The sequence below is a fragment of the Cnephaeus nilssonii genome (genome assembly GCF_951640355.1).
Source record: "Cnephaeus nilssonii genome assembly, chromosome: 10".
Classification (NCBI taxonomy): domain Eukaryota; kingdom Metazoa; phylum Chordata; class Mammalia; order Chiroptera; family Vespertilionidae; genus Cnephaeus; species Cnephaeus nilssonii.
The window spans coordinates 13794654-13819493 of NC_137081.1; the positions used below are offsets into that span (position 1 = coordinate 13794654).

The 24840-nt window shown below is 45.2% G+C and overlaps 1 protein-coding gene across 2 annotated transcripts in view; it reads right to left on the reverse strand.

The window, feature by feature from the left end:
• Positions 1-7124: 7124 nt before the first annotated feature.
• KLF7 (KLF transcription factor 7) overlaps positions 7125-24840 on the reverse strand; it is a 94102-nt gene continuing 76386 nt past the window's right edge. For both annotated transcript variants that reach the window (XM_079782777.1, XM_079782776.1), the window contains exons 3-4: positions 17945-18068; positions 7125-13339 (exon numbers count right to left, since the gene is read on the reverse strand). In XM_079782777.1, the coding sequence (XP_079638903.1) occupies positions 13302-13339; positions 17945-18068 (162 nt within the window). In that variant the 3' untranslated portion in view covers positions 7125-13301. The remainder of the gene's footprint in view (positions 13340-17944; positions 18069-24840) is intronic.

Consider the following 24840-nt stretch of genomic DNA (forward strand, 5'->3'; position numbering starts at 1 on the left):
AAGGATGAACTGCAATGGCATGAAGGGGGCAGTGAGGAAGGGGGCAAGGGTTGGCAAAAGCAAATAGGACTTGACACAGAGAGGGCGTCCTTGGCATTTCTGAAGCCAAGGGCCGGATCCAGAGGGGGTGAGTCCTTCAGGCTCGGTAACAGACTGGCATGCCTATGCCCAGGATAGGGCCTCAGCCAGAGGTCTTCTCAGCACAGGGTATGAGCCGCCAAGGCCAAATAAAAGGACTGAATCAAATCAAATCAAAACAAAACTCACTGCCCCAAAGAGTTCCCAACAGCAGTCTTTTCTAAAAAAAAAAAAAAAAAGAAAGAAAGAAAGAAAGAAAGAAAGAAAGAAAGAAAGAAGGAAAGAAAGAAGAAAGAAAGAAAAGAAAAGAAAAGAAAAGAAAAGAAAAGAAAAGAAAAGAAAAGAAAAGAAAAGAAAAGAAAAGAAAAGAAAAGAAAAAAGAAAGACCCAGCCTGGCTGGTGTCGCTCAGTGGTTGAGCATTGATCTATGAACCAGGAAGTCATTGTTTGATTCCTGGTCAGGGCACATGCCCAGTTGCGGTCTCGATCCCCAGTAGGGGGTGTGCAGGAGGCAGCCGATCAATGATTCTTTCTCATCATTGATGTCTCTCTCTCCCTCTCCCTTCCTCTCTGAAATCAATACACACACACACACACACACCCAGGGAAGGTCCATGTCAACACACTTTGCAACGACAATTCCTGGGACTTCACTGGCCAGCTACCTCCTGTAAGAACTGGTGATAGAGCAGTTCACATTGTGGCAGATCCCACACAAAAGAGGTCTGACATTCCTCATTCTGAGCAGATCATAAGCACATCTGAAAATCCACATTTTTACAGAATAAAAATCAGAGAATGCTTATTTGCATTTTAAAATGTTACTTTGTTTTATGTATGAGTGTTTCTCACACTATAGGGTGCTCTGAAAATGTCCCCAAGAGAACCTGCTAAATGCAGACGTCTAGTTCTTACTCCCAAAGAATGAGACTCAGAACATTGCAGTTTTAAAAGGAACTCGATGATTCTGATGCATGTGGTCACTGGTCCGCACCCTGAGAAACACTGCACACTGCATGCATTTAAAAGGAAGTCACTGTCAATTTGGGGGATGATTATGTTGCATAAACCAAAACCCACTTGTATTGTAATGGACAGGACTGGGAGCTGAGAGAGAAAATTTATATTTGAGACTTCACAAGTCACCTGGGATTAAGATTCACCAAACAGTTATTTTATTATTGCTTATGGGTCTTGGTAAGAAACATTCACATGGGTATGTATGTGGCTGACACATCGTACATGACAAGCACATCCCAGTGACTGACTGCTCATGTCTGGCATATGACAGTGTTTAACATATGAGGCTGTGCTGGGAGCCGGCATGTCACCTGCTGTTTTCTGTTTCTAACTGTACCTAAGAAAACCAGGGAAACTACCAAAACCATTCTCTTAGTAGCACCATCTATAAAAAGCCAGCAACCGAACACCATAACAACCGGAACGACCAGTCGCTATGACGCTCACTGCAGCTAGACAACCGCTCAATCTGGGGGTGGGGCCGGCCGGCCAACCTCCTGCAGCCCCTTCCCCCACCGGCCCCACCCATGATCCCCCCCACCCCAATAGGGGGCAGAGCCGGCCAGCCAACCACATGGCCCCTTCCCCAGGCTGCTGGCCCTTGATCTACCCCGGATCCCATTCAGGGGTGGGGCCCACCACCCACAGCCCCTCCCCATGGCTGGCCCCACCCCCAGCAGCCTCCCCCACCCCAATTGGGGGCAGGGCCCACTGGCCAATCACCCTTGGCCCCTCCCCCCAGCCGGCCCAGCCCTGATCAGACCCCAATCAGGGCAGGCTGGCCGGCCAACCTCCCACCATTTCCTCCTCCTGACAGTGCACTGGGCCTCTAGTTTTAAATAATGTTGAATAATGGACGCCCTCCAACTGGGAGACAGTGACACTTTAAGGGTATAGAGGAGGCAAAGAAGAGGAAGGAGCACCTGGGGCAGGTCACTGAGGCAACACCCGGGAGGGAAGTCCAACATGGGCTTTGGAGCCAGTTCCTCACAGTATTTTTTGCAGATATCAGGAGGCAGAAAGAGAGAAAGGAAAGAAAAAAGAGTGTAAATGGGAAGAAAAATGAAAACAACAAAAAACAACGACTGAGAACAGAAAGGTGTTAAAAGTTCCCAGAACCACCCTAGCTGGTTTGGCTCAGTGGACAGAGCCTTGGCCTGTGAACTGAAGAGTCCCAGGTTCAATTCCTGTTAAGGGCACATGCCTGGGGTTGCAGGCTCACTCCCCAGTAGGGGGTGTGCAGGAGGCTGCAGATCAACTATTCTCTCTCATCATTGATGTTTCTAACTCTCTCTCCTTCTCTGAAATCCATAAAAATATGTTTTAAAAAAAGTTCCCAGAATCAAAGTTAAGATTTTGACCATTTATTAATATTGTCATCATATTCTATGTACATTAGAAGATAAATAGATATTTCTAAGTGGGGGGTGAAAAATGACTTTGTAACAAATTTGACACTGAGTCAGTTCATTTACGATTTCAAGGAAGGCAAATCTTCTGGTCTGGTCTTTGCCTCCACGAGTCCACCTAGACATGGAAATAGGATCAGGGTGTTTATTTCTGGTAGCCTGGGGTCCTTGACTAACAATCCCATATTCCCAGCCCATGTACTTCTCAGAACAGTCTGCAGACAGTCCCAAGAACACGGCCTATTGTGTAGCTGCAGAAAATATATCATCATTGCTTTGCCTCTGATATGGGAGTCCACAAATAATGTTCCTTTAAATATTCCCCCAGGGACTCATATACACTCCCATCTTTATGAAGGAACCTTGATGTTCCACTGGTAGGACCAGGACCCCGGAAGCTGTTGCTTCAGGAACAGAATTAGGCCCATAACTAGAGATCTGCCATGATTCTCTAACTAGAGGCCGCCCGTATACTCGCAACTGTTTCCTGTGATAACCTCTGCAGACCCAGGTTTCTGTAGACCATCCTTTTGATCACATAGGAGGCTTTGTTGGCAACAAAATATTGCTTCAGTGCCTTTATGAAGTCATTTGATATCCTGTGTCTCTACAGTAATGAGCTGCTTAGCCCTCCCCACCTCCTGTCCCAAAGTTGGCCACCTGCTTCTATATTTTTTTCCCTATCCATAATCCCCACATCTCTCATCCTCCTTGTACTAAAACCCTTTCTTGTGAAATGATAGAATAAACTGATTCACATTATAGTACACATGATGAATAAAACACAAAGGGTTACCTCTTCCTGGCCAGTTGTAGTTTTAAAATAGGAAAGCCTTTAAGCTATAAAGAAATATTTAATAGTAGAGTATCAGGTGCCTGAAAGCTGCCTGGAAAAACACCTTGGGGTTGAGATGTATGTATGTGTGCATGTATAGGGGGTGGCCTGGGGATCTCAGGAAACATGTCATAAAAGTGAGCACATTTTTGAAGCCATTTTATAGCATATGAAATGCATTTTTATAGCATGTGTTTCTAGGCATTGACCATTGATTGGGGGACATGAGGAAAAGGTGATTTCCTTGATGCAGCCTAATGGTCAGGGCTCCATTCCCAGAATAATGGCATGACTTGGCCACAAGCCCACCTACTGGGAGTGCCTTTTCCCGAGGGAAGATGGTTGTCCCAAGGATGGGAAGGCGAGGCAGAGGATGCATGCTCCCTTCACTTATGGCCACATTATCTTCTTCCTCCTGAGAGACCTCTGGGTCCTTTAAGTAACTTCCCAGTCATCAAATCAGTCTTTATTAAATTTTCACATGCACTTAGTTTTAAATTCAATTTGAAATGTGCTCCAAAGAGCATCATATGGACTAAATAATTAGCTGAAGAGAAAGGGTACAGAATAGATTTTAGCGAATGGCACAGAGCAGTGCCTCTCCCGTACCACCAGTAGTAATTGAGTCTTTTAATGTAATATAAAGATAAGTATTTTTATTGTGAGTCATATATTAATTTTCCATTATATGTAAAGGAAAACCAGTCAAATGAGTAGTTTTAGGAATATTTTTGCTTTGGACAAAGCTAACACAGGGTAAGTTTTTAGAAAGTGGGTCCATTTAAAGAAAAATATTTTAAAAATAATGATACAAGGACATTGCTAGAATTTTGAGGGTTATACTCAAGTGATTAAAGTTTAAGAAACCCACCAAAACTAGTAGATCATATCTGCATATCAATAACCCATGGTTGACGCCTGTGATGAAGAAGATGTACTGATGACCTTGGGCAAGTTGCAACCTCTCTGAGCCTCTGTTTCCTTCAGGACAATGGTGGCATTGAAGGGGATCTCCAAGGTCCCTTCTAATGCTAGCATGTGGTGGTTTATCTATATTATAGGTTACCTTCTGTGAGTAATGAAGAGGAGATGGAGAAATTAAGTCAGTGTGGCCAATGATGATGTCATGGCTAGACACACATAAGCATTGAGTTAGCTCCTGGTTCAACTCCCACAAGCAGTGAGGAACAGAGGAAGGTGCACTAGTTTGGGAGTCAGGGGACCTACGGGTGAGCTCTACCACTTCCTACTAGTATTTCCCCTGGGCTTCCCCGAAGTCACATGCTTTCTTTAAATCCCTGTTTCTCTATCAGTGAGGGCAAAGGGGTCATTACTGTGCAGTCTTGTTGGGCAGCTCAAATGCAGTGTAAAGTGACAAATTCTACACGAACATAAATCTTGTTCTCCTACCCTCTTGTAACCATCTTTGTGTCATTTCATTCTTTTTAAATAGAGTGTGGTGGTATGTGTAACTATATTATGATCAGACAGAATTAAAAAAAAAATAGGTTATATTCAAGCCAGTCAGTATTGATAGTTTCTAAGAGTTCCGATAAGATGGTTGATGTTGGAGAAGGAATGGTGAATTTTTGGCTCATTGTGGAAAACCCCGGAAACCATCACCTACCAGTCACCTCAAATTCTTGTCTCAGTGAAAAGTTGCAGCCATCTCCTCTTCTAACCCTATCATCATAAGTGGAAGATGAGCTAGATATACTGAATTATTTATCAATCCCACTGAGCCCTGCTTTTTATGAGATTCTTTTCCATTAGCCAAGAATTCCCAATTGGATAGGCGACCTCAGATTACAGCTGTCTCAAGGTTTGTACACTTCACTCCCCTAGAATAGCCAGGTTACACTTTCAGATTACTCCTTGTTAAATTCAAATTATAGTTATTTTTATACAACCTACCAAGCTTGATTCTCTGATATCTGCTAGTTGATGAGGAGAAAAGTATTGTTAGAAGGTAACAGACAGAACATGTAACTTCCAAATAGGGAAAGCACAGCAAAGAGAGTACAGCCCCTCAGTATTAAGTGTGAAGTCGTGTAGTGTGGGGTCAAGCAACCCCACCGCTTGGAGTCATCCCCAAATTTATATTTTATTGCAAAAATGGGTGCTCAAAAAGGTTGTAAAGTGGGTAACTTATTTTTAGGTATATTTTAAGCAACATATGTTTCTCAATATGAAAGCTTCAGTCATCTAGAATATAGTGTTCACCTATATAAACCATCTCGTTTCCTTATTCCAAATAGGTTGGAGACTTACCACCCTGTCCTCTGAACATTTCAGCACAATACAGGTCGTCCTCCTCCTAACATGTCCAATTTGACATCCTTTTACAAGTCAGGCTTACTTTTACAGAATAATAAGCTTTGTTCTAAGCAATACTACAAAGCTGTCTTATACTTTCTCATGCAAAGAAATTTCTAGGCAAACGACTTTGGTTTTGAGATGGCTCCATTACTCATCTAGTCAGGGATCTACTAAATGACCAGGGACCAGTATGCAGGACTACAAACTCCGGTCCCACAGGATTTCAGTTAATCTTGGGTTGCCCTGTTCACTTACCTGCTCACTTATCTGCTTGAAAGATGTGACAGCTGATATTTACAATTTTCAAAACCATTTTCCTGGCCCCTGTGGCATCCACTGTTCTCTTCACCTTAAGTTTCATTAGAGCGAGAACACAACCCCTCAGCTTCCATGGCAAACCCACGCAACACTCCTTACACCTGCTTTCCTGTTCCCAGACATGACTGTACCAATGCAGAGAGGCAGTGGCTGCAGCCAGTCTTGCACGTAAAAATCTATTGAAAACTTTGTCAGATTCATTTGATGGCGGATCAAAGTGATTCACCATGGTACCCTTTCCCATAAGTCCAAAGTGTGTTAAGAAAGCTTGAGCGGTGCTGTGTCCCATGAAAATGACAGATGCGGTTGTTGTTTCCAGTGAATGATGCAACTTTTCTTGGGGAATCACCCTGCAAGGGATGCTGGGATAATAACACTAGGTAGACTCCCTACTGTCCTCCTTACTTTGATGTTCTTTCCTGGAAGTCACTTGTGGAAGAGATTTTAGCCAGTGTTCTTTTAGTTCTGAGCCTTTTCCCTACGCCTTTCCTCTTCCTCTTCTCAGCGCTTTGAGACAGCTTATATTTGCACCTAACTTTCTGTGCTGTGGACAGGCACCCAGATTCCTCCGCCTCTGATTAGTCAGCTCTTCCCCACCTGCCTACCAACTACCTCCTGTCAATGGACTCCTCCCACCTCTCACCTAAAGGATTGCCTCACCTGTGCCCTGCTTCGCTCCTCCACTCATGGCTTCAAGTCATCCTTTCCAAGATACTTCCACTCAACACTATCCCAGAACAAACTTGACCCCCTGCTCACGAAATAAACTGCTTTCAATAAGCCTTCTCTAACCCCCTAAACAAATAACATCCCATAACCCACCCCGCTCTAAAATATTGCTTTTCATAACCTCCAACAATATGCTCCTTTCCTCCCCTCGAAGAAATAAACCGTCTTCAGTGTTCCATCCTATCTGGCACTGAGCCACCTCATTGAAACCATAAAATACATACCTTCCCCCGCCCCCTCCCCCCCACAAAACCTCCCAAACAAAGAAAAACGACCTCATATGGTCTTTTGCCTTCCCTTTCTCTGAGAAAGAAAATTCTCATGAGGTATATAAGGACCCATTTGTGTCTCTGAGGATTTTTCTTTCCCAATTAAATAAGCTAAGGAGAAACAGAGTAAGGCATTCCAAGGCCAAACACATTCTACTGTTTATTACACATATTACATTCTTAAATAAAAATGCGTCACATAACATCTTTTGCATAGATATCTTACAATATACCAATTTAAAAAAGAATTATGAAACAGACCAGTAACAAAAATAAATTTTTTCTTCATTAATAATTTTGTAACATTAACATACCACCATCATATAATACAAATAATAGTTTTAAATCTTAAGACTTTTGTACAGCAAAAAAACTCGACAAAGTAATATATTTATATTTATATATATATAAAAAGCTTAAAAAAAATAAAATGTCAAAAAAAGGCATAACCGAGGGCTATAAGACTGGGTACTTCTGTGATATATTATAAATACCAGAGAAGGCCTGAGAGAATGTGACCGGGGAGGTGGGGGAGGGGAGGGGCTGGGAGTAGGTCTCTCCAAACACACTTGTTAGACACATCTGGCAAAAAGAAAATGGATAGTGCAAAAATAAATATTTTCAAGCCAACTGTTAAGAGGATAATAGAGATTTGAAAGAAAAATGGTGGTGGCTGGGAAGTCAAATGGTGGGAGTGGGGAGGGGATGACGAGAGAGGAGGAGTTTGGGGAGATTTGTGGAAAGAAAGGGGAGGCTCCAAACATATGAACCATTTATTTTTGCCTCTGTGTTAGCAAGGAGATCGTGGCCATAACAGGTGTACTTTTCCTCCCTGGAATGAAGCAGAAGTGGAAGATAAGAAAATTAAGTCTGAGTACAGGAAATGCATGCTGGGGGAGAAAAAAAAAAAAGAAAGGTTGAGAACCAGCCAATGAGCCCAAAAGCCTCTGAGGACCTAGATTAGCAGAACTTATTCTGTCTGGTCCGAAGGCCTAGGATGACAAGGTCCCCTCTCCCCACCCTCAGCCCTTCCCCTTTATGTGGAACTCCCAGTGTGGTTTCAATATACTGGCAATTATGAGCATCCATCCCCCCAGAAAGATATTAGGCACTGGTGGCTACTCCTCTTCAACGTCAGTAGCCTGTTTTCCTTCCGCGAAGGTACACTAGGTACGTGGGCACACATCCAGGTGTGTGCAGACATACCACCCTCATTATTCTGACGTGGGGTCCATTTTATGGCAGTAGACAGAAGCTGGAGTCAAAGCAATTGACGATTTCAAAGCTCACAGTTGAAAAAAATTGTATAAACAGTCCCCAACAAAGAATGGATCGACCTTCCCTCATGACCCTTAGAGGGAGCCCTGTTTGAAAAGAGTGTATCTTGTTTGGGATATTTGTGAAGCGATGGCCTAGGATTTCTCTCTCCATGTTTGATACCTGCTTCCCGAGGACTTGTACTTAAATGGAAAACACCTGAAGAATACAGTACTAGGTCGGAAGGGTGCACACAACAGTTAATTGCAGCTTTAGCATCGCCCTTTCTGGGATCTATTAGGTACCAACAGAGGAGGTTTAAGAGAGAGTGTTAAAAGCAAGAGAAAACCCTGAAGCCTCAGACAGTTGGTCATGGGATCTCACACTGAGAAGCAGCTTTTGCTTCCTTGGACACTTTTTTGTTTGTTTGTTTCATCTCAAGTATTCCCAATGATTCTCACTGAGGAAAGTAGGCCGTCAAAGAGGCACTGACTAGACTCAGGCCCCCTCGTTTTCACACTGAGACATCACCATGTTTACCGAAATTTAATCCAGACCCAGAATGCAAATTCTCTCCTCCTGCCCCACCCCACGCTTGGCAGGTGGCCACTTCCGGAAGATGCCAGGGAACACTTCCGCAACCGGTTCTACTTAATGAATTTTCACTTTGGCAAAGATCTGGGTGCAAAAGTGGCCAGATGTGCTGGCCTTCCTAAGATTTTTAAAAAAGAAAACAATGAACCTGATTTCTGTAATTAAGTGTGTTGCATCTCTCTGACCTTCCCCTCCCTTCTTCCTTCTCCTAAAACCAACTTCTGCAACAGAGAAGACAAAAGCACTTTGCACTGTATTTTCTCTTTTACAAAGTGCCTTCCATAGAGGAAACCATTTTGAACCAATAAAACCAATCACTAGGTTTTCTTGTTCTTGCCATTCAAGTTTCTTTTTTCTTTCTTTCTTTTTTTTTTTTACTTTGCCAAAGAATTCAGGCGTGGGGCAGAATGCTTGCGGGCCCTGGGTGAGTCGCCCTGAAAGTCCCATGTCCCCTCTGATGCAAACAGACATGGCTCATCTGGAAAGTTTATCCCAAACTAAAGTCCTTAAAAAAAAATCTTCTCTGGCTTCTAGATTCAAAGAAGATTTTTTAAAACATAGGAATCAGTTCTGCTATCGTGCGTGAGGTTGGCTGTCTTTTTACCCTGTTAGAATCAGGCGATCAAAGATGTAAAAAGGGCACAAGAGGTGCAGGAGGGGAGAAGGTGGGGGTTTGAAGGGCTTTGCAAGGGAAAGCACGTAGAGAGGAGAAGGAAGTGGTCAGCACGAAGTTCATTTTGGGGTCTCCGATCTCTTTATAAAAATGCAGCTTTGTCATGGAATCCGAACATCCGAAACGCAATAGTCATCACCACCAGGCGTTAAGTTGGGCAGATTAACCGTTAGTGGGGCAGGAGGCCAGTAGCTAGGAGCAGCATATCATTTCAGGTTTCCACGTCTTTGACTTACAGCCGGGTGGTAGGAGACAGAAGCACAACTTGAACTAAAGAAAACTGTCAAAAATTGTCAGTGGCTTAGAAACACTCCTGTTCTCTACATCGAACTCTGAACCCTGGATTAAGTGTGCTCGAGGGACAATCACAAGAAACACCCTGCCAGGTTTCTCCTTTCCAATCTGGGATCCCCTGGAAGGTCAGGAGGTAACAATGGAAGTGAGAAAGCAGTTTGATGTGTTTCAAATGTCCATTCAAGCACTGTTTTAAACAACCCGTCCTTTTGGGAGCAAAACATTTTCAGGCCATTTCTTGGGAAGCCTGCTCACTCCAGCAGGCTCTTACCGACCATCTCTGCCATTCTGGAGATGAAGGGCATTGTATCACAAATCAGCTTCCAAATGATAGGGGCTGTACCCCCGCTCCCGTGGATAGGACTGCTTATCGTTCATGGGTGTCAATTCCGCTAGAGAACAGTTTCCAAGCCATACCCTTAGCACCCACCAAATTCTCAGGCCAATTCTCACACTCAACAGATGACTCTGAAGCAAGCAAGCCCGACCATCACGGGTCAGCGCCCCCTGCTCTGAGAAAGGTCAGGGGCAGATTACAAAGGACCTCACTGATACAAGAGAGAGAGAGGAATTCCAGAACAGTTCAGACACTGATGAGGACCAAAGGGCCTTTGTTCCGCCACATTCAAATAAGGTCTTTTCCAGACCGCTGATGACAACAGGGAGCAAACAAGCAATGATTACTCTTTTGCATTCTTTAACTTTCTTTTTAATAGAGCCTTGCATTGGCCGGTTCAAAAATAAAATAAAATATTCTAAACCCTTAGTAATAGCATTTCGAGAGGCCAGAACAGCTCCCGCTGGGGAGAGAACATTTGTAAATGGTGGCAGCCACGGCCAACGCCATCACCAGTGTGTGTGTGTGTGTGTGTGTGTGTGTGTGTGTGTGTGTGTGTGCATTCCTGCTAGAGGCTACTATGGGAAGGGAGACCAGTGAACCAACACAATCTGGGGTGTCTAAAGTTTCATCTAGTGCACTGACTGGAGGCGCTACAGTTTAATACAGCCGAGGTTCAAGGTCCCCCCCACATCCTTCACCCAGAAAGGATGCACCACACATTCAAATATAACCCCATGGCACGCCCCGATGGACTGGCCACAAAATGCACTCAAATGCAGTAGAGAACTACGAGATTGTCAGCAAGCAGTGCTCCAGAAATTGTTTCTAAGTCATGTCTAGTTTTAAATCTTTGGAATAAAACTGATTTTTTTTAAATACCCTTCAACTAACATATACATAATTGCCTCTGGCAAATGGGCAGATTTTGTGTGTGTGTGTGTTTTAGGGTGGTTTTTTTTTTTTTTTTATTGTCATTATTTTGTTGTGGGTTTTTATTTCTTTTTTTCTTTTTTGGTCTAAATTGAAAAAAGGAAAAGGAGAAAGTAAAGTTTAAGGGCCAGACCTCAGAATGCCCCATGTGTCCAATTGGCAGCTACAACATCTGTGACAAGGAGGCTCCTTTACCCTCAGATGAGTAGATTCAACATCTCAGTGAAATCAAAGGTTGCAGAAAGCTGAGAAACCAAATGCCAAGGATCTTGAAGGTTGCTGTCATAAGTGTATTTGTGTTTCTTATATTATTATTTCCTTTTAAAGACTTCAGTTTTGCATCCCAAATAGGTATGGGGTGGCATTTTAACAGTCAATGAGTCAAACAGTCAAAGGAGGGCGGGGGGAGCCAGCTGGTATGAAGGAGCAGCAACCATGTGTGGACCAAGTGCCATTTTTGTTTTTTTAGACGTGTCTTGAAGGGATGGTCCCAGAATATACAAAATATACAATCTGTCCTAATAACCACCCCGCTTGCTTGCATAGGCCATGTAATGGTCCTAAAGGCAGTCTTTGGAGTTGAGGCCAGTGCCAGCTAGCTAAGAATGCGGGTAGATAGAGACCGATATTGGATGTGTGTGGGGGATGAAAAGGAAGGAATGTAACCCCTTCGGAGTCAGTTTGCAGAGTAAACGTGAGGCCTCTGTTGATCCTGGGTGCTCTAGGTCACAAGTCATGAAGGGCCTAGCCAGAAAATAAATTAGAAATATGTCTCTCCTTTTAGACAGACGGTTAGAGAAACATCTCAACCCTTTCCTTAAATGTCCACCCTTCATTCCCACAATGGCATTTTTGAATTGTGTGTTTTAACAAGTGGAGTAACATGAGCTCAGTGGGCATGAGAGAGGAAGATAGATGATGTTTTTGAAGTCACTAGACTTGGGAGGCATCTTCCACTTTCCCCACTCCTGGAAAGAGTGATATTTTTGGCTTTTTGTCAGGTCATAACCCAGAGTTAGGTTCAATATGCAGCTGCCCTTTGAGACTAGCAACATCTATGCTGAAACTGGGTACAGGGCAGCAATGACACACAGCACGGGGTTGACCACTATGAGCTGAGGTCATGATGCCTCAAGGGGATGAGAGAACTGTGATGTCCCATCTGATTGGCTGCTTTGAGAGCTGGACATCCAGGTGCTGAGAGAGTCCTGGTGAGGTTTAGTCCATGGAGAAAAGATAAAACATTTAAGCTTCCAAATAAGCTTTTCAAGTTTTCGTTAGCAAAAACAGAGATTAAAAAGAAAAAAATCTAGCACTGGCAATAGGTGAGGCTCAAGGGATAGGCTGTGATTTACCATCAGGACTTTATTCTCTTGGCCACTTTGCAGTCATGCTAGAAGTTTCCAGAATCCCTAGTGCATATGGTGTGCAAGAGTCAAAAAGTAAGAAAAGAAAACTCCTCCCTTACGAGTGAAGTCTAGAGAAATGCAGGCCAGAAAGGTGTAAGGTGTATTCCAGAGTCTGTCGCCGCTAAGGCCGTTGGTATCGACTGGAAAGATCTCAGTGGTGCTAAGAAGAACCAAAACCGATCAACAGTTCTTTGAGGAAGTCGGACGCACGGAATAGTAGGACTTTTCACACACAAAGGACAAATAAACCGAGAGTTAATTTTGGCTACCAAACTGCAATTTGGTTTTCTAGGTCATTTTCCCCCAACTACTTAGAAAGGAACAGTGCTACACATACGCAACTTTAAGACGTTGTGTTCTCCTATCAAGTTGCACGGAGAAGCGAGTTAGAGATAAGCCCCTCTCACGGCTGTCCACCTGCAGAAACGTCGCATCCGTTTGCTTTGATTTCCATTGGCCACAGCGGGAAATAATTCCAACAGTGCTGACGTGGGCAGCCAGTCTGCCTTGCTGAGTTCAACCTGGTCTCCTTCTTCTTCGTCTTCTATCATCTGGCTAGGGCAAGGCATGAAGAATAGCCGTATATATTTTAAATATAGCTGGGTGCATGATAGTGAGTGTTTGGGGGGGTCTGTGCGTGACAGCATGTGTGTACGTGTGTGACTGTGTGTGTGTGTGTGTACACAGAGGTGTAGAAGTGAGAACTTTCTTCTGCGAGGCAATGGGTCCCCGCCTGAAGTCCAGCCCCCTGCCTCGTGGCGTTTCCTTCAGACAATGGCCGACGTCATGGCAACTCTGGCCTTTAGGTTTTTTTTAGATATGTCTCTTCATGTGGAGGGCAAGATGGTCCGACCTGGAAAAACACCTAAGAGATATAAACAACAACACGGATATTAGAGAGGTCCAGGTAAGGAACTCAACTGCCATCACCCCTTAGAAAATGATTAACCCTAACCCTCAGAGAGACAGGAGGTATGTTCTGAGAAACAAGGCAGCGTGTTAGGAAGGTGAGCTCAGGGGTCAGATTGCTTGGGTTCAAATCCCAGCTCACCCAAAAGTTGTGTAACTCTGAGCACGTTAACATCTCTGGGCCGTAATTACTCCTCTGTATAATGGTGATAATTATAGCACTCACCTCATAGCTTGGTTGTAAGGATTGAGTGAGACCAACTATATAAAGTGCTTTAACTATTGCCGGGCATGTAGTAAGATCTCAATGAATTTAACTATTATTATCATAATTGTCATTATTAATAAATTTTTAAAAATATATTTGTATTTTAGAGAGGAAGGGAGAGGGAGAGTGAGAGAGAAACATCAATGACAAGAGAGAATCATTGACTGGCTGCATCCTGCACACCCCACATTGGGGACTGAGTCCGCAACCCAGGAATGTGCCCTGACCGGGAACTGAACCGTGACCTCCTGGTTCATAGGTCGGCACTCAACCACTGAGCCATGCCAGCCAGGCATAATTGTCAGCATTAAAGAAGAAATGAATAAGCAAATGCTTTGGAAACAACGCGTGAGAAAGAAACAAAGCCAAGACAAGCAATCTGCCTGTTCAAAAGGGAGACACGGGGATCTGAGATGGTAAGAAGTGAAGGAAGGACTAGGCAGTGGACAAAACCTCTTTCCTTTCCTTTCTATACTCTGGGAACTTGGAGGAAAATAGTATTGTTGACACACCACTTCATTTGAAGTAACTGTTCAGTAATGCGTATGTTCTGGACTTTTATTCTGCCTTTACCCATCGCCTACTCTGTGCTAGGTATCTAGCAATATAAGCACAAGCCTTCCATTTCTTTCAGGGAAAAAAAAAAGTGAAAAAAACAACAGATCTTTAACATAATATGAAAGGTAATTGCACCCCACCAGAATCAAACTAGCATCATTATTTGCTCAAATTCTAAGAAGCACATGATACTTAGCATTAGACTAGGTCCCTCACCATTGAGGTTTTATTTAAATGCAATGCACCAGCAAAGCTACTTACTCGTGATTAATTTATATTTGTTAATTTATACTTACTCCTCATAGGAACAGTAAAAGGTAATAGATAAACTCAGCATCTAGAAATGCAGGATCAAATAACTCTAAGGGTAATAGAACCCCAGAGGGTATTTCCAAGTATATAGCAGGCAGATGACCTTAAATAAGAAGGTCCTTAAGGACTGAAATTTGTTCATTACAGAGAACCAGTCGAACCCCTATGGTCGTTTCTCTTGCCCATGAAAAAGGCACACGATGGTCATGTGGGCAGTAAGCCAACAGCAACCCTCTCGGGCACCAAAGAGCTAGATATGGGCTGATAATTTCTTACCACCTATAAGGTGGCTGATTCAACAATCAAAATGCCTCCTCCCCACTGCCCGAGATCTTGGAGATGCTACCCTGGGGCAGTCTCCCTGGATTATGTCTGTGCTAAGTCGGCATGGCCTGCCTATCGTGACTCGCGGAAGCAGAGAACTTTCACCGCCATAGGCAGCTGCATGCTATGGGCTGAGAGACAAGATCCATCCTCTAGCAGCTGGGCACTCGGTGGGCTGCATGGCTGAGTAGCGGGAGAAAGCTAAAAGAGCTGCCCCCTGGCTTTCTCCCCCAACCCAAACCTGAAGCCAGAGGTCACAAAACCCAATGTCTTCCGCGGTCAGGCAGGTAAAGTGAAAGCGGGCAGTGGGTCAAGTGTAAGAAACACACAGCCCTATCTAACTCCACTTTGGATAAGGCGAGGAAATACTGCTTTCTGTGAGAGCAGACAACAGAGCAGGGGTGATGATCCATGTCAACGGACGGTCTGCCTTCCTGTTGGGAGACCACAGGGAGCGGTGGGAACTTGCGGAATTAGTGATCACACGGCCAGTGCCAGTGGGTACTGGTTACTACTCGGCTCCAGGATATTATGGGCACATCGTCTGCTTTTCCAGACAAAGCCAGAAATACAGAAATGTTTTAATGGCATCCAGCAATTTTAACTGTTAGCAAAACAAACAAACACATGTCTGTTTTATTCTAGCTTACTTATACATAAAAGTAGACATGGTCCATGCTTTAAGGAAAGGAAACCCCAATCCTAGCTTAGCTTCTAAATAAGGCAGTCTGACTGCTCAAATTAGAAGAGGCAAGAAGTCGGCTTCTCATGCTCATACACACCGTGGTGCCAACAGGACCCAGTGTCCTGTGAAGGGCTACAGATGCCCTCTGTTTCTGAAGGTAGACATCTTCTAGGGAAGACTCCCCAGTCACCCCAGGCTTTCCTTTCACCTGCTTTGGGACCACTCCGCTTCCCGATGCCACCGCCCAGACCTGCTCTATTCTTAGCACAATCCGTGCAATGGAAGGCAAGGTGCTGCCCGTCATGAGACACCAACGGGAGTCCAGCCCCTCATTTCCAACATCGATGAAAATGCCCGGGCGACTGGCAGTGCCGCAGGACTTTGGGCTGTTCACAGTCTCTCCCAAATACCATGTCACAGAACGTGCACCATCTGCTTCGAACATTTCTAGCTCCAGAAACCATCCTATATTTTGATGAAGAAAATAAAGCAACGAGACGGCCCATCTCTGACATATCCTTCCCCGAAATATCTAGTGGGTCTGAATTATTTCTCACATAAATCACACAATCAGATTTAACCTGGATATGTCAACGACTGCACAGTTGTAAATTTCACAGTTAAGCCAGTTGACTTGAAGACAGAAACACTCTCTGCCCATTTCCAAGGATGATGGCAAGCCATAATGCGCAATCTCCAAGTAAAAGCCTGGCCACCCTTCAGGGATGGGAGTGGTGTGTGTGTGTGTGTGTGTGTGTGTGTGTGTGTGTGTGCGCACAGCACGCACGCACACACACGCCTCCTATACCATATCTGGCAGCTCACAAAGTGGATGTAAAGCTCTTCTTCATGGACTGTGGACAAAGAATCCCCATCTATGCAGCTTCTTTATTAATGGCCAGGGCTAGAGAGGAATAAACTTGAGGTGGGAGATGGGGGCAGTTGTCCAACAAGGAGAAACATGACTAAGTATAGATACTCAGAAGAGCGGCTGGGACTTCTAAGTAATGGGACAGAAATGAAAAAACAGGCTGTGTTCTTGGGTAGCAGGAGAAAGCTAAAAGAAAAGAGGGACAACAGCTTCAAGAAGCGGACTTCCTCAGGCCTGGGGTGGGAGGTTATCTCTGGGCTCCAGAAGGCATGGGGGCTTTATTTAGTTCTTAAAGAATGAAGATAAGAGGAAAATAGCCTCTTCAGGAAGAAGGAAAAAAAAAAGAGGAAAAATATGAATGCTCCTTTATAAGCATCTTAAAGGAGCACTAAGCCAACTGGCCACCTGGGAGACTTGGCCACCCCTGACCTGGTCTCCAAACAAACACACACTGCTCCAGAGGAAGGCCTGGGGAGGGAGGGCCCTGCACGGCCCGGGAGGCAGGATGCGAAAGCGATCACATTTCCTCCCGAGGAGAGCCAGGCCTCCGTGGACATCCTGCGGCCCCTCCTGCCACCCTGTGAGCGGCTGGCCGAGCCGGGAACCCTGAGGCTCTCAGGGCTTTTATCGTATTAGAAGCATTTTTCTCATCATAACCGAGACCTTTAGGATTGCATTAAAAAGATGGTTAATTTTCTTAAGCTTCCTTCTAAACACAGAAATAGGATTAGAAGGATAACACGCTCAGATGCAAGCCCATTATTTGATTATGTCTCAACCTAATCCTGCCTTCACCTTGGCCTGCAGAGTCTCCATTTTGGGGTTTATTGGTTGATAATGCCAAGGCTGTCAGATACTATTACTAGTGTCGTTTTCTGCTGCTGCGTGCTCTTTCTTCCACTATCAAACGCTGGAGGTTTGAGATGGAATTACAGGATACGTTCTCAAAGCCTCTCCATAGTTTAGACCTTTGTGCCTATTTTCAAAGGAGAAAGAATGGTACAGGCCCCCAAAGAGTGGGAACCGTCTTCAGTAAATTCATGTCTAATAATACTTCAGAGGAAGGCCTTATAACTCAGCGTCCTTCCGTTAAGCAGGCTTTCTGCTCTTTCGTGTTATAAAGAATGAGGGAAAATGGTATTGATGTTAATAAAAAGATCAGAAGAATCAGCTACAGGTGACCATTCTCTATCCTATTACTTTTCACAGTATAGTAAAATGATCTGTCTCCTCATTTCCTCAGGGGTAGGAGTCGTGTCCTATTGATATCCAGTGACTAACGCGGTCCCGGGCCCAAAGCTGATGTCCAGGTAAATGCTTGTCTAATGGAACCAAGAATTCACATTATCTGTTGACTACACGCAAGAAGGCACCCATATCTCATGGGTTTTCTCGGTGAAGAAGTAAAAGGCATCCCCAGATCCGAGACTCTGAGAGAGAAGTTTGAAGCTTGTGATGAATCCAAGAGCACTGGCAGCTCCCCCCGCTCCAACCCCCATCTCCACCCCTCCAACCACATCCAGAAGCTTCAACGTTTCTTTACCTGTCGCAGTGGTTGCATTTAAAGGGCTTTGCACCTGTGTGTTTCCTGTAGTGCCTCGTGAGCTCATCGCTTCGTGCAAAACGCCACTCACACCCTTCCCATGAGCACTTGTAAGGCTTCTCACCTGCAAGAAGAGAGGGAATGACCGTGGTCAGTGGCAAGAACAAGGTGGCCACATACCTGCTCAGACTCAGCTACCTGGGTGCCAGTCTTGGAAAAGGGCACATCATCCCTGAAAGACTGCGTTCCTGAGCACAGAGGGCCACATGTTCTCTGATCTCCTGGTGTTTTGGTGGTTGTTGCTGCTGCTTTTTTTTTAACCTTCAAAAGTGGCTTCCCAAGATCCCCAAATCTGTCACTGCCATTCCCAGAGTCAGAGCACTTCCTTCGACTGGGGAGGGATCCATTTTTATTTATTTTCTATCCCCTGGAGCCCTCTGACCCCCACAGTCCAAGCAGACAGGAAATGTGCTATTTTCATCTGAACCACAAATGCTTCTAATCTATTTTTCTCCAGAACCTACAGTAATTTACCATTTCAGCCCTCTCTCAGCCTCCTCCCTCCTCTGCTCTCCCACCACAAACTGTGCCCAGGTAGCTGCCTGACCAGGCAAGCAGCCCAGGTCTCCCAGGACCACTGCTCCTTCCAGTAAATGCGCGTGGACGGACGGTCACGAGAAAGGGCTACAATCCGAGGGTAAAGCAAAAAAATCACTTGGTGATTCCCGGCATTTCTGTGAAACACAGTCACAGAGTCCTATTTAAGGAGCCCGTAACTAATGACTCCCGAGCGCTCATATCAGAGAGAGGTACGCATGGTTACAAAATAGGTTCCAAGTCAATTTGAAGAGCAGGGGTTTTAGCCACAGGGAAGCTGCTTAAAAGCACGAAATTCGAGCTCTTGTACTCAAGTGACCTTTCGCACAGTAAATACAGAGGGAGAGACACAGAAAGGGAAGTGCATGGTTTTTCCTTTGACTTTTCTTTTTTTTTTTTCTTAGCCCATCCATGTCCGTCACCCAACATGACAAATATTTACCCTTCCAACTGTATGGTTTGTTGGTTGGAATTAAGAAGAAAAATGGTCTTTGAAACCACATGAAATCATGAGCGTTGGTTACTGAGCCCTGGAACGGAGAGGCAGGTGAGCACCGTGGTCAGGAGCTCCGATCCCAACCTTCCGCGGCTCAGCTTCCAGTTCGGCCCCCAATCGTCTTAAGTCCGTGGTCGGCAAACTGCGGCTCGCGAGCCACATGCGGCTCTTTGGCCCCTTGAGTGTGGTGGCTCTTCCACAAAATGCCACGGCCTGGGCGAGTCTATTTTGAAGAAGTGGCGTTAGAAGAAGTTGAAGTTTAAAAAATTTGGCTCTCCAGAGAAATTTCCATCGTTGTACTGCCGATATTTGGCTCTGTGGACTAACGAGTTTGCCGACCACTGGGACTCTAAGTCAATGAGCCTCTCTTTGCTCCTGTTTTCTTAGATGTAATAGCATGTACCTCCGAGGGTTTGGAGAGGATACGGTCATATTATGTGAATTAACATATAGTATCTATTAATTAGAACAGTGCCTGGCGCGTGGAAGATTCCCGTAAGTTGTGATCGTTAGAAACTGCCAAACCCCACATTTCAGGACACACAGGAGCCAAAGGACTATGTCTGGCTGCCCCATTATTTCTCCCTCTTTCACAGCTCAGCCTTCCCTAAGGCAGCGCTTAAAGGGACCTGGCCCAGGACTATCCTTGACTCACTTTCTTCTTTCCACCTTTTCTCTCCCCTTTAAGCCTGACTACAAAGCGATCACAATTCTTTATTTGTATCACCCAGAATCAAACCAAACATGACTGAAAACTGTATTTCATTAAATCGGTGCCCTAGTGAGCCACGCTCTGTAAGACCGGCGGAGAGGAGGAGGAGAAGCGCGCTGCTCTGAAAGGGAACCAAGGAGCAGCGAGGGCGCTGGGCGCACAGGAGGAAACCATTCAGCTTTGGAAACCGGGGAACATGAATCACCGAGCAGAGTCAAAAGTTCACCTTCGGCATCCTGAAAGCCAAATTTTTAGAAAAGCGCACCTGCTGAACAGAGGGTGGAGAGGGGAGATGTCAAATCCACTCCGGGGTGAGCACACCTGGGTCTTTCTGAGCTCATTACGGAGCTGAGCCTCGGTGTCATCTGTCAGACGCAGGTGAGCGCCCCACGTTCACGGCGAGGCTTAGACAAGCTGTCATGGGTAAGACACATTTCCTGAGCCTGGCACAGGTAAATGTTCAATGAATTTGAACTCCCTCCCTCCCCAGTTCACCTGTGCGCTCAGAGGCTGCTGAAGGAGACAGGGCTAACCGGATGCCAATAGGAACATTCAGAGTTCAGGCTCCAGGCAGCTGGGCAACCGAAATATTGGAAAATAGAGTCTGTTTAAGCTTTCAGGATGCTCTCAGTATACTGATGGAGAGTGGGTCAGGAGAAGGGAGCATCCTTTAGATCTGCTCCGAATGAGGAGGGTGCTGAGGGGGGAAAAGGGAGCCCGGCTGGAGGGAGAAGTGCCCTCTCCGAGTGGCGGGTCGGCATCCATCTTAACGCTATTGATTGCCCACAAGGCTTTGTTACTTCAAGGAAATCCCACACGAACAAGAACAACAAAAAGAGAGAATGAGGCACCAAAGACTTCATTCAAAACGCCCTCCACCCCATAGGCCTTCCTTCTAATGCAAGTGAACCTGGAGGGCGCTGGAACCACGGGGACCAGACAGCCAACGCCTGGAAATCCTAAGACCTTCCACTGCAAGGAGCAGCGACATCCAGTCCCCACCATCAACCCGGCCCGGCCCTCATAGGCAACCACATCCTGAAGGACAAGGAAGGACACGGAGAAAATGAAAGCAAGAGGTTACAGCGGAGGTCTTCGCGTCCTTTTTTCTTTTTCATTTCAAACCGGGTGCTTTCCCCCTGGCGAAACCTTTTAAATTAGCTCTGTTTTGTTTTATTGTGACAACTGATAGCCAGGATTTAGTTACCTCCCATGAAAGAATGCAGGCTCTTAGTGAATTCTGGCACAGCCCAGCTGTCCTCTTCGGCAGCTATTCCAGGGTCCCTCTGGCAACTGTGGAGACAGCAGCTACACAGGTAGCTTGCCTTGACGGAGTCGTGTCACTAACACTGCTTCTGGCTTACGGCTCCGTGCTGTACAGAACCACGCTGAGGACAGCCCCTCCGTACCTGACAGCTTAGCCAAGTCATATTATAGTGAGTCACCAAGCTATTTCCTCAGGGTCTGCTCAGTTTACCTGCAAGTTGCCATGTCTGCAAATACTAATAAGAATTTTAAAATAACCAAGTGATTATTTAAAATAATCACTTTCAGCCAAATGAAGGAGTGATGTCTGAAACAGGCAGAGTTAAGAAAGCAGAAGAGCAGGTGGGAAAAGGAGAATCAGAAATATGGCTTCATATTCAGGGCTTAGGAATAGTGGGATGAGGCTGACCTTGTTTCTGGGTTCTATACCCACTTCCGTAAGCCAAGTTCTACTCGAAGGGAGGCTAGTGAAATTGAAGTGTTTTGCGAAGCCGAGATTACCAGCACCTACTGCTTCATCTTGGGGGTGGAGCCCCTATATCCACAATGTATTCGTTTTCATCCTAACAGCCTACCTAAAGATTTTGCTCATTTCATAAAAGCTTGAGTTTTCTTTATAAAACAAAAGAAAGTTGTTGTTGTTGTTGTTTTTCAGAAACAAAAGAAGGAAGGGAAGGAGGGATGGAAGGAGAGAGGGAGGGAGGGAGGGAGGGAGGGAGGGAGGAAAAGGAGGATGGAGAGAGGGAAGGAAGGAGGGAAGGTAGGAGGGAGGGAGGGAGAGAGGGAGGGAGGAAAAAGAAATAGGCAATTCAGTCATAATTGGAGCAGATTTCATGCAAAATCTGCTCTTCTCCCTCACCCTCCCTTCTCTCCTTGCTCCAGTGCGGATATTATTCCTGGGTATAGAACAGAAAATGTCAGACCCCTGCACAATACTATACTGCATGGCACCTGGGATAATGCTGCCACTCAACTCGCTCACCTCAAGAGCAAATGAAAATGTCAAAAAGAAAGGCAGATGGGACAGAGGCTTAAAGCATCGGGGACTGTGTGAAGGAAGGCGGGCACACCCCCAGAGGGTGGAGGAGGGAGCATGACAGCGCCCCCAGTTCACAGTGCCAGAACACGCTCTTCAGAGCCCCCTGAATCTTAGGAGGAATGTCAACAACTACTTCTCCTTTCTGGAAATTAACCCTGGGGACTTGTCTCCCTGGGGGAGTCCATGTCACCTCAGCGGTGACAGCAGGTCTAACTAGGCATACACAGATTTATAACCAAATTAGGGCTCCTGGAGGGAGTGAAGGATGCTTGAGAAACAGACCTGACATCTGCAAGGCTGAATCAGGGCAAGAACTCAGGTTCTCCCACAAAATGGCCTCTAAAAGGTCACGTGGTCTAAACCAGAGTGGCCTCTATTAGTTAGTTTCTTACAGAGTCTAAGTCTCCCTACATCATGATCATCAAGTTTGGTTGATCAAAAACACATAAATACTTTCTGGATACGTCTCTTTGGTGTATATATAGGTTTGTTCATGAATCATATGAATGTACTTATGGTGCCAGGCGGATACTGGAACTACTGGGGGAACACTCTATAAAATACATGATTATCTACCACTATGCTATACACCTGAAACCAACACAAAATAATATTGAAAGTAAACTGTAATTGAAAGTGAAGAATAAAAGAAATACACTTTACATTGGAATTCGCAGCAGGCAAGGGAACGTGTATACGCATGTTTGTGTTTCATGAGACAAACGTTACGTGAAACAAAACCTGCTGTCTTATGGGTTAGTGAACACACTCTGATATTTCTATTCAATCCCAGTTCATTTACCAAAAAACAAAAAGTGTCATGACCCACTAGGCTGATGTTTTAAAAAAATTAGGGTAAATTAAATATAAATAGAAGTTATAAATTTCCCTTCCTGCATTCAGAACGCTGTGCCGCGCACCCTGCCTTAGAGACGCCTGTCCTCTGGTATAAATGCGAAGAGCTTGGCCTCTCGCTCGCTGGCCTCAGTGCGTCCATCCTTGGTCCCTCCAGTCTGCTGTCTACAGCAGTCAGAGCAGTCCTCTGCAAACCTAAGTCAGAGCATGTTGTCCTTCGCAGGAGACCGTATTCTTTATATTCCCACATAACTGTTTCTGGGACATCCTCTGGACTTCATGTTATGCATTTAAAAACATTATTCTGCAAAGGGTCCCACAGGCTTCCCCAGACTACCAAATAAGCTTAAGAGCGAGGAAAGATTAGGAAGAAATTAAAATGTAAGTGCCCCAATCCCTTCCTATCACTCTCAGAAGAAATCAGAAGCACTGAAGTCCCTAAAGTTTACATTTGCATGCTCTGGCCCCAGACTACCTTTCTAACCACATCTCCTACCCCACCCTCTCAGATTCCCCCGACCCATCCCACATGCTCCGGTCTCAGGGCCTGGGCACGTGCTCCTCCCTCTGCCTGGAACACTCTGGTCCCCTCACGTCAATCACATCACTGCTCAAATGCCTCCTCCTTAGAGCTGACCTACCTTCACCATCCTCTCATACAGCAGGTTCTGTCACCTTCTCCATGTCAATCACTTGAAAACAAGATTGCATCCTGTTTGTATGTACTATTGTCTGTTGCTCCTACTAGAGCATAAGCTTCCTGCAGGCATCCGTTTTGCTCACTGTGGTGCCAAAAGCACTAAGGCAGGGCCTGGCTCAATGCCGTGGAACACATGAAGTGAATAAAGCATCCTGGTTTGCAACAACAACCCAAGCACCCACAGACAGGCGGGACAGCCTGTGTGAGCTCAGCCCCTCTCGTTCTAGATGTTAAACAGGCTAAAGAGTAGAACATTCTTGCTCGCTTGTTTCAACCTGGCCACTCTTCTGTGACGGGGGCTACAACGTGAAACTCCATACGGGGTTTAATATTCCTTCAATCAAAGGTCCCTTCTGCTTCTTCCTATCTGCCCAAGCCTAAAGGAGTATCCTGAACATCTTCCTGAAACCTTCTTCTTCCACCTGGGACCCCCGTCTCCCGGGCAACAGCCCCTCTGGGAAACCAAGTGCGTCATTTTGTGAAACTCATTTGTAAAGGCTCTCTCTCACTGAAGATGTGTTTGGGGAGCATAAGAGAGATGTCAAATGTATTGCAGTATACCTTGCCTTTAAGATGCAGGCTGTAGCATGAAATACGAACCTGTGTCAGGCTCTTGCATTCCAGGTTTAAAAGTCCCTTGAAAATAAACATCACTAATGCAAATTTTCTGCATTCATTTCCTGATCTGCAAAATTTCAAGTTCCTAATCCAATTCCTAAGGAGACTTAGGAACTTTTTGGCATGCCCAGTTTTCTGTTAGAACTAATTTTATCTATTACTTTTTATTTATTTTTTAATGTGGTTACTAGAGTTCTGTTATCTGGGCAGGTCAAGGTCCTAGTCTCTTTAGGACTTGGATTAGAAACGTGACGTTTTGCAGATCAGGAAATGGAAAAGCAAGATGGAAAGGAGGAAGAATACTTTGTAATGGGTTTATATATTGCCACTGAGTCTGTCTAGAGGAAATCAGCAAAGCCCCGGCCATTACTTTCACAGCACACTCAGCACTAGAGAGCGTGAGCCACCTGGGGAATAAAGACATCGAGAGAGAAAATGTCACCAAGCTTTCTTACCCCTGGAAAACGAGAAAGCCAAGCCGTAAACATCGCTCCGTCACTTGGCAACCCCTTCTCCGGTATATGTGGTGTCACTGAAAAGGACCTCAGGTTTTTAACTCTCTTTGGAAAACTATCTCAGAGTTCCTCTTCGTTTTCAGCTGAATTTTAAATAT